The 10,089-nt window shown below is 43.6% G+C and overlaps 1 protein-coding gene across 1 annotated transcript in view; it reads right to left on the bottom strand.

Moving 5' to 3' along the window:
- FBXO42 (F-box protein 42) overlaps positions 1–10,089 on the bottom strand; it is a 91,631-nt gene that overhangs the window by 5,166 nt on the left and 76,376 nt on the right. Inside the window, exons 5-9 of the mRNA XM_029948061.1 lie at positions 4,629–4,782; positions 3,316–3,426; positions 1,806–1,902; positions 1,264–1,320; positions 304–420 (exon numbers count right to left, since the gene is read on the bottom strand). Of these exons, the coding sequence (XP_029803921.1) occupies positions 304–420; positions 1,264–1,320; positions 1,806–1,902; positions 3,316–3,426; positions 4,629–4,782 (536 nt within the window). The remainder of the gene's footprint in view (positions 1–303; positions 421–1,263; positions 1,321–1,805; positions 1,903–3,315; positions 3,427–4,628; positions 4,783–10,089) is intronic.

Here is a 10,089-nt window from a genome sequence, read left to right as displayed (position 1 = left end):
GAAAATGTGTGACTCTTGATCTTGAGGTTGTGAGTTCGAGCCCCACGTTGGGTGCTGAGATTACATAAATAAATAAACTTTAAAATTAAAACAAACAAAGAAAAAGGATTAGTGGGGTCCATGCAGGTTTCCCATCTAGAGGTTCCTATATGAGCAATGCTCAAGGAGTTATGGTTAATGTCCACTTCTGTTATGACATCAAGGGGCTGTTCATTTGCATACAGATCTGCTTGGAAATGTGATGAGCTAAGCTGGCCCCACAGCCAGGACTGCCCCTCTCGTGGGCCCGTCGACCCTGCTCACCCGGCAAGCTGGATGGCACCACAGTTCTGGAGCCCCGTGGTCTTCACTTTCTACCTTGAGAGGCTGCCAGGCCCAGGGGCCTGAGCGCATGTGCAACAACCACGCATCCTTGAAGAGCTGTAAGAGAAGGACCAACAACAGGGCTCAGGTGTGGTACATGTCACAACACACTCACACACACAGTTGGAAACTCAAAGCCATGCTGATTGGTATAGAGAGTGTGGGGGCTCTTCAGAAAGAAAAGCAAAATTTTTGGTTAGTCATTCACTCATGCTTCCATTTATTCATGTACTATCACTGGCCAGGAAAATGAAATTGAGCTTGTGACCTATGAATGAATTTACTTCTGCCTGTGGCGGTATGCGTGTGTAGGTGGGGTACATAATACATATCCGTAACTTTCTGAATCTGCATTCTTAAATGAATTCCATGTAAACCATTTTCCTGTCCCACTCCTCCTTGAAAAACAACAACAGCATTCCAGCCTAAAGAGGAAGCAGGAGTAGGAAGAATAAAGATATGAATATCTGAGGGGCGCCGGGGAGGCTCCGTCAGCTAAGCATCCGACTTCGGCTCAGGTCAGGATCTCGCCGTTCATGGGTGTGAGCCTCACATCAGATTTCATGCTGACAGCTCAGAGCCTGCAGCCGGCTCCACATTCTGTGTCTCCCTCTCTCTGCCCCTCCCCCACTCATGTTCTGTCTCAAAAATGAACTATTAAAAAAAAGACATGACTATGTAAGAGATGAACATCTCTGCTTAAAAGCACCTCCCCCTTCCCCAAAAAGGGGCAGTGTTCAGCCAGAAAATACAAAGGTTATATACCCCAAGTGAAAAGGGTAGTCTCTAAATACAAATGACATGGAAATGGTCATATACACGCTTACAAGATGACACAAGGGAACAGGTTTTGAACACTTAGCAACATGTGCATCAGAAAGCCACACCAGCAATACTCACAGCATTGGGCCCGCCACACCCTCCAAGGATTAAGATAGTTGCATCATCTATGACAATCTGGGGAGAGGAAGACATTTAAAATAAAACTACAAAGACACAGGCACCTGACCTCCTATGCATCAGTGGTATATGAAAACAGCCTACCCAGATCCCAAATGAGAGTATTCGAGTCACCATAAGCTCTCCAGTCTCCCAAACCCATGTCAATTCTGATCCTTGTGAACATAACTGATGATTCATCCAAGAATGGATACATTTATTTGTTGACCAAACATTAACATGAGTGTATCAACCACATAAAATGCAGGGCTCTCTTGAGAAATGAAACAGCAAAGTAAATGCTTTGGGGAGAGGCATAATATAAAGCCACTAAAAATTAATACAACCCATTAGAAGTTGAAAAATAAGTACCAGCAAAAAAGAACGACAAAGTCTCTTTGGTTTATGCATGTTGGCATCTTACCTGACTCCCTCCTCCCTTTCCCATCCTAACTGGAAGATGCTACAGTGTTTGCTGAATAGTTATTTTAATTCCTGAGCACCTGAGATTGGCCACCTCGAGGATGAGGACTGGGCCCGGAGATGTTCGGCTTGGACCACGCCCACTGCTCGAGGTCAAGGACCCAGACATCGTTGCTCCTGTAAGATCAGGACAGGAGGATGAGGAGTTGGAGCCACCAGGGACCCATGTAAATGAAGCTGCATTTATATTTTGTTTATTATTTTTAAGTAGGCTCCGTGCTGAACATGGGGCTTGAACTCACAACCCCGAGATCAAGAGCTGCATGCTCTACCAACTGAGCCAGCCAGGTGCCCCTTGAAGTCACATTGATAAAGATGCCTAGCACAATGCCATATGCCCCCAGCATCGTAAACCTTATTTTCCTTCCCCCTCTTTTCCCTGGAACCCATCTTAAGACTTCAAACCTTTGTTCTTCCCCCTGACCCGTAAGTCCTCTTTGCAGTCAAGTCTCAGCCACATACTAGCACCTGAAGTAAGAATGAACTTCAGCTGGAAGTTTAATTGGAAATAGCTACTGGTCAAGATACAGTCTTTCAAAAGCAAAAACCACAAGGAAGAGGAAAAACTGATGCAAAAGGTAGCTTTATCATTGTCCAGGAGATAAAGATTTATCAATTCCGACTACAAAAATTAATTTCATCATGGCTAATGAGATTTGCAGTTTTATCAACCCCCGAGGGACTAGTATCGCAAGGACAGACTCCTGGAAGGCAGTCTCTATTTTACGGTCACCTCGCTAAGGTCATTTATTCACACAGAGGAACACAGGAATAAGAACTCTAATACCATAAAGCCCTAAACTCTCTCATCTGAAGGGCAGCTCACAGTCTCACCTGTTTTAAACAGGAAGATGTGGGGCACCCTGTCTGCCAGGGAACAGGGCTGGGTCTGGAATGGTTTTACTGCTGACAGCTCACCAACCTCCCTTTCAGAGCACAGGGAAAATGACCACTACTGCAGCTGTCACCGCATCAGACAGAGAGGGATTCGGACGGATGGCTCTGGCTCTGGACTCTGGCCTGAGCTGGTTAGCTGTGGCCAGAGATGATGAGGGCAGTGGGTGTATCGGACCTGCTCCCACCCACTCACCCCGCCCAACCCATCTGGAGACTGAACCATCTTCACCTGTCTTGTCAATCTAGCTCTCTCCTCTAAAGCCCAAAAGGGCACAGGCTGGGTCATAAAGGAGAGCAGGTAAGGGTACTCTCTGCTAATTGGAAGGTAGCCTTCTGTAAGCACAGGTAGAAACAGAGAAGGTGGAGGCTTTATCAGAATTTGACCGCACTGAATGAACCCCATACCAAATGAAAAGACTCTACACAGCTCTGATTTTATGGAGGAAGGTTTTCAATGCACTGCTGTATGACTAGGGGATCAAAAACTAGAATGCTAGGAAGCAATGGTTGGCTGGATTAATTAGAACCATGCTCAGGAATACTAACCTGCCTAGTTCACTCCTCTGACCTGTTACAGTTATTCCCAGGAGTATTTACCTTCAGGTTGATAGGCAGCAAACCATATATACTTACATTTGCCGGGATCCTAAGGAGCCACCAAAGACAATCATTTTATCATCTATCACACAGGAGGAGTGGCCAGCCATGGGAGGTGGCCCATGGGTTGTCACAATGCAGTTCCACCTAATATAAAAAGAAGGAAGCCAAGAAGTCAGCACCACCTGGTCGTATGTGGTTCAGGCGGAAACAGTAAGTCCGTATCCACTTGAAATAGTGATTCCGTCCCCTTCAGTAAAGGTACTGAAGGATAATAAACGGCGGGTGGCAGAAAGTATTTATGCCTTCCCTGCAAACCTGCTAAAGCCATACTCACTTTCAAGTCCTCAGTGTGTATGGCTTAGAGGTAGAGATGATGGCCAGGGAAGCCCCCAGGGCTCTTTGCCACTACAGCCGCGTGTGCTAAAGGAGCACCGCCTTCTACGGGCTACAGTCCAGATCAGCTGTAACCAGCAAGAGCCCGTGCTAAGTAGTCCATTAGAAGAACAAAGGAAAAAGAGTCAGGAGTCAGTCTTGGGGACACAGAAGGGAATAATGAGTCATCTGAATCCACAGCACTCCTGGGGAATTAGTGGCCAAAACTGATGAGCCCCCTATTCTCCAACTGGCATGTTCATTTTTCTAGGAAGAATAAATCTCTTCCACTTTTTCTCTTGGGAACAGAGGCTCATAGCTTTAGTTTTTTGTTTTACTTTTCTTTCAACTTTTTTTTTAAACCTTTTTCTCTAAACTTAAAAAAAGATTTTTTGGGGGCACCTGGGTGGCTCTGCTGATTAAGCGGCCGACTTCAGCTCAGGTCATGATCTCACAGTTCATGAGTTCGAGCCCCACATCAGGCTCTGTGCTGACAGCTCAGAGCCTGGCGCCTGCTTCTGATTCTGTGTCTCCCTCTCTCTCTGACCCTCCTCCACTCACACTGTGTTTCTCTCTCAAAAATAAACTGTCAGCAAAATCTGTGCATATGTAAATTTTTTTCCTTAAAAAGAGTCCATAGCTTCTACCTCATTCTCAAAGAGATTCCTGGTCACAAAAAAGATAAGGAATCCATTCATTTAATTTTATACGTGTGTGTGTGTGTGTGTGTAATTTATTTTGAGAACAGGTGAGCATAAGCAGGGGTGGGGGAGAGGGAGAAAGCAGGCTCCATGCCCAGTGAGGAACCCAGAGTGGACGCCAACGAGGGGCTTGATCTTAGGCCGGCCAGATCATGAGCTGGGCCGAAATCAAGAGGCGGATGCTTAACTGACAGAGCCACCCAGGTGCCCCTGGAATCCATTTATTTAAAATCTTTTACTCCAGGATGAAAGAATCTCATCTTTGTGGCTTACCAGTTTTTGGAGGGTGAGTACGTGTGTATCTCATCAAAGAATCTCTCTGGCTGGTGAAGGGGGTAAGGGCTTGGCCGCGTCCAGCCGCCGAACAGCACCAGCAGGTCCTTGTATACAACCAGAGTCGCTCCAGCTTTAGGGGAAGGATAGGACCCTAGGAAAGTCAATGACATCATGGTGAGGGTTCAGGGTCTCACAAGCCATAGGCAGGCTGTCTACAGATCACCTCTCCCGGGAAGAGTCACAAAGGGGGAGCCAATACTACAAAACATAAGGGAAAGGCAGAGACAAAACTGGTCTGCAGATCTGACAGAAAACCATCACCAATTTATACGTTTTTTTTAAAGTGTAGTTGACACACAATGTTACAACATAGTGATTCCACAAGTTTATACATTATGCTAAGTTCAATACAAGTGTAGCTACCATCTGTTGCCATACATCAACTATTACAGTATCACTGACCATCAATTTATATGTCTTTTATAATTAAAACAGAGAAACCAGAGTTAGAGAAAGTTAGTTCACTTACCTGAAATTTGGGATGAGAGTACCTATCTCACAAGGCTGTTCTGAATATTAAATAATATATTTGAACACATAGCACAGGGTCTGGCACACAGTAGGTGCTCAATAAATGCTGACTCTCCTGCCCATCCCTTTAGTAGACAGCACAAAGGAAAAAAAGTAACAGAACTAGGAGTATGTATACAGGCTAGTTCCTGGATGCAACTTAAAAATAACTGCTGTTACCAAACATGGGTAAAAAGGGAGGCATGCAGTTCTCATTTGTTAGCACAGTGACCTCTAGGCCTCTAACTGTGGGCTTCGCTAGCACAAATGGCGGCTGAATTTCAGGCTCAGGATGAAGACACCCCAGTGAAGCTGCAGGCTGTGTACCAAGAGGGGCTACGAAGGGTCTCCAGGCTGGATCTGTGAGCTATGTTGACCAAATTTTGGAACAACAGAGATGTGGCTTATGCTAGAAAACCTTGGGGATAACAAATGTCACACAGGAGGATGATTTTTCCATGCCCTTTCTGTCTTTTATGTAACAATGGCTACTTCTCTGAATCTTTTTTTTTTAATGTTTTATTTTTGAAAGAGAGAGAGAGACACGGCGTGAGCATGCCACCTTTAGTTAGCAAGACCAAAGAAATTTGTCTCAATGCATATGCATGTACCCAGGAGTCGGTAAATACTAATATTCACGAAAAAGCTGCAGGATCCATTTACAGAACAAAGCTTATCAGCAGAAGGAATCCCAGCAGCGTATTAGCCTGGCATCAGCCGAGGTGCTCCCATTCGGGTAGACAGAAGTGCCGTCCCCTTCAGCAAAGGGTTTTGGGGACATGGTGTTGATGACAAAGTCTCAAGATTGAAAAGTGGGTAAGTGACGGTCTTCCTGGGATCCAAGTAAAGAGTAACTTACCGTGATTAATGAGAAGGTACAATTCTCAGAATACAGAGTGGGCATCTGAGAGTACTCTGTGGCATCAGCTGTTCCGAATACTTTTTTAAAAGAACAGACACCAATCTGGACAGGATGTGCTCACAGAAATGTCTTCTCTAGAAAGGAGTCTCCTGTCAGTCGGCAGCACTGACGAGGTAATCCCGGCTGAGCTACTGCCCGAGTTTGCTCTCGCTTCCCTCACACCCCACAGGCAGCATGACTAAGGGGACTACTGTCCTTCACAGAGGTTGTGATTTCCGGTGAAAACTCCTTGCCTTCCCAGAAGGAAGCCTCCAAGACCAACTAGAAAACCTACCTAATACAACAGTCTAGTTAAAATGCTAGTATTATCCCAAAATTATTTAATTTGTGAAATATCAAACAAAGCTTCACGTTCTTGACCTTGCCTTGGAACGCATAAATACTGTGAAATGGATGGAGCTAGAGAGTATTATGCTAAGCAAAATAAGTCAGTAAGAGAATGACAAATAAAGAAGATATGGTACATATGTATGTATTGGAATGGTACTTGTCGATCAAAAAGAATGAAATCTCGCCATTTCCAACAACGTGGATGGAACCAGAGTGTATTATTTGCTAAGTGAAATAAGTCAGAGAAAGACAAATATCGTATGATTTCACTCATACATGGAATTTAAGAAACAACACATGAGCACAGAAGGGAAGGAAAAATAAGATAAATACAGAGGGAAGCAAACCTTAAGAGTCTTAAATATAGAGAACTGAGGGTTGCTAGAGGGGAGGTGGGCGGTGGGGGGAATGGGCTAAATGGGAGATGGGTATGAAGGAGGGCAGTTGTTGGATGAGCACTGGGTGTTGTATATAAGTGATGAATCACCGGGTTCTAGTCCTGAAAACAATCCTATACTGTATGTTAACTAACTTGAATTAAAAAAAAAAAAAAAGGTAATCAACAAGAAAAAAAAAAAAAGACCAAACAAATAAGCAAGCAAAAGGAAAGAGAGAGAAACCAACAAACAGACCCCTAACTATAGAGAACACACCAATGGCTACCAGAGGGGGGTGGGCAGGGGCAGGGGTTAGACAGGGGAGGGGGGATTAAGGAGTACACTTGTGATGAGCACAGGGTATTATATGGAAACACTGAATCACTGTATTACAGACCTGAAATTAATACTACACACACTGTATGTTAACTAACCGGAAGTTAAATAAAGGCTTAAAAAAATAAAATGAAGCAGCAGACCAAGGGTTCCCAAAAACATGGACATAATCAGGGGTGCCTGGCTGGCTCAGCTGGCGCAGCATGTGAGTATTCACTGATCTCAGGTTTGTGAGGTGAAGTCCCACACTGGCCCAGAGCTTACTTTAAAGAAAAAATTAATTAAATTAAAAAACACAGAAACAACCAAACAGAGTTTATTTTTATCTTATTTTTTGAGAGAGAGAAAGCAAAGGATACAGGGAGAGAGAGAATCTCAAGCAGGCACCATGCTTGGCAAGGAATCCCACAGAGGGTTTGATCCTACAACCCCGGGATCATGACTGAGCTGAAATCAAGAGTCAGATGCTCAACTGTGACTGTGCCACCCAGGCGCCCCCAAACAGAACTTTTGTATCAAATTTACATCAAAAAATTATAAATGCATGTTTTCAATCAATAATTCCACTTCTAAGGATTATTCTAAAGATAGCTGGGCAAAATGAAAAAAACAGATACAAGGATGCTCATTTGAAGTGTTAAAGTAGACCAAGAAACAGGCATATAAAATATAAACAACAGTATGTGGTAATTAAAAATCATGTGGCTCTTGGGGCGCCTGGGTGGCTCAGGTCATGATCTGACGGTTTGTGAGTCTGAGGCCTGTATCAGGCTCTCTGCTGTCCACATAGAGCCAGTTTCAGCTCTTCTGTTACCCGCCCCCCCGTATCTCCCCTGCTCGCAGTCTCTCAAAAATAAACAAGCATTTAAAAAATTATGTGAAACAATCACTAAAAAATTATGTGGCTCTTTGTTTGTTTTAGAACAATCAATGCCCATTGTAAAAACTGAAAGTAGCAAGTGACACTGTGTCTATGTTTTAGGGGTTATGGGAAAGATAGGTATGGACGGGTAACTTCATTTGTTTTTGCCTTTAAAAAAATTTTTTTTTTAGTGTTTATTTACTTCTTGAGAAAGAGAGACAGATAGACAGAGGTTTGAGCAGGGGAGGGTCAGAGAGAGAAGGAGACACAGAATCCGAAGCAGGCGCCAAGCTCTGAGCTGTCAGCACAGAGCCCGACGCGGGGCTCAAAACCCCAGACTTGAGATCATGACCTGAGGTGAAGTCGGATGCTTAACCGACTGAGACACCCAGGTGCCTCCTTTTTTACTTTTTTAAAAAAAGTTTATTTATTTTGAGAGCAAGAGAGTGAGAGAGAGTAAGAGAGAGAGAGCGAGCAAGAGAGCGAGAGAGTGAGAGAGCAAGAGAGCGAGAGCGAGAGAGAGAGAGAGAGAGAGAGAGAGAATCCCAAGTAGGCTCTGTGCTCTCAGCAGACCTATTATGAATCATGAGATCTGAGTGGAAATCAAGAGTTGGACGCTTAACTGCCCGAGCCACATGGGTGCCCCGGTGACTTGATTTTTAAGAGAAATTGCAATTACAACCACTAACTATTGCTACTACTAATGATAATGACTAATATTTAGTACACACTTATCATATGCTAGGTACCTACGTATTTTGCATGTATACACTAATTTAGTCCTTCTCCCAAACTCCTAGTTTTATTCCCATTTTACAGATGAGAATACAGAGGTACAGCTCCTTTAAATAGCTTACCCAAGGTCACAGAATTAATAAGTGGTGGAGCTAGGATTCTGATCCATTTAGTCTTGATTTAAAACTCATTCTTAGCCATTATATTAAACGGCTCTCTTCAGGCATCCAGATCCATTCCTTCTGAGTAGATGCCATAAACAAGTGAGATACTTTAAAAGGTGGGAGTGTTTCAAAGCTGAAAAAGCATTTTCCTAAATCCTAATTAGGGAGGCCACGGAGACAGAGTAGACGAGAGGTTAGTAAACTGAACAGAAGGCTATTCTTAGGACCTCTTTTTCCCCACGAGGCTCTGGTCACACCAGTACTTCTACTGCACGGCTCTTTACTTGTACTCTGGGCCCTCCAAGGAAATGTAAGTGCAAAACGTCACTGGGGCCAGTGACAAAGACAACTCAACCTTTAAGGATTATCTTAGGTAAGGACTTTCCAACGTGACTTCCCAAATACCCTGACCTTTTAGAAAGCCAAAATCCTTCCATCCTCCAGTATTTCCAAGGCCTGTTTCGTGTCACAAATATACACTTTAAATTCAGCATCTTAATATTTTGACCCAACTAAGTAGGGTCATACTTAAAGTTAATTAACTGTGTTCCTCCACCTAAATTTTTTAAGTAGTGTGAAAAAATTACCACAAAAAACAAATGAAGTGGCGGGGGAGGGCAGGCAGAGAGTTCAGCATACAGCCTGCAGCGTTAGCTCAGCAAGGAGAGGTCCAAGATACCGGTGCATCACATTTTCTATGACCCCAATTATGCATATAATGTTTGCATTTGTTGCAAATTAAATACTTTTAAATTCTTGCTACTTTAAAAATAAACAGTATGAAGCCTGTCTAAAAAGTCCCTAATTTTATTTCTTTTTTTTAAATGTTCATTTATTTTAGAGAGAGAGAGGAAGAGAATGTGAGCCAGGGAGGGGCAAAGAGAGAGGAAGAGAGAACTCCAAGCAGGCTCCATGCTGTCAGCACAGCGCCCAGACGAAGGGCTCAAACTCATGAACTGTGAGATACTGACCTGAGCCGAAGGTGGACACTGAGCTAACTGAGCCACCCAGGAGCCCCTTTAATTTTATCACTTCTAAGAATCTACATATTTCATATTTTGAATTTGTTAAAAACAGAGGGTCTTTAACTCCCCTCCCAAGGATCTTAATGCAAGGTTCATAAATCAGATGAATTAAATTTATCATGAGGTCTGAGACTGCA

Source organism: Suricata suricatta, chromosome 8, assembly GCF_006229205.1.
Source record: "Suricata suricatta isolate VVHF042 chromosome 8, meerkat_22Aug2017_6uvM2_HiC, whole genome shotgun sequence".
Classification (NCBI taxonomy): Eukaryota; Metazoa; Chordata; class Mammalia; order Carnivora; family Herpestidae; genus Suricata; species Suricata suricatta.
Note: the sequence above shows the minus strand (reverse complement) of the source record. Positions and strands in the feature narration are given on the sequence as shown.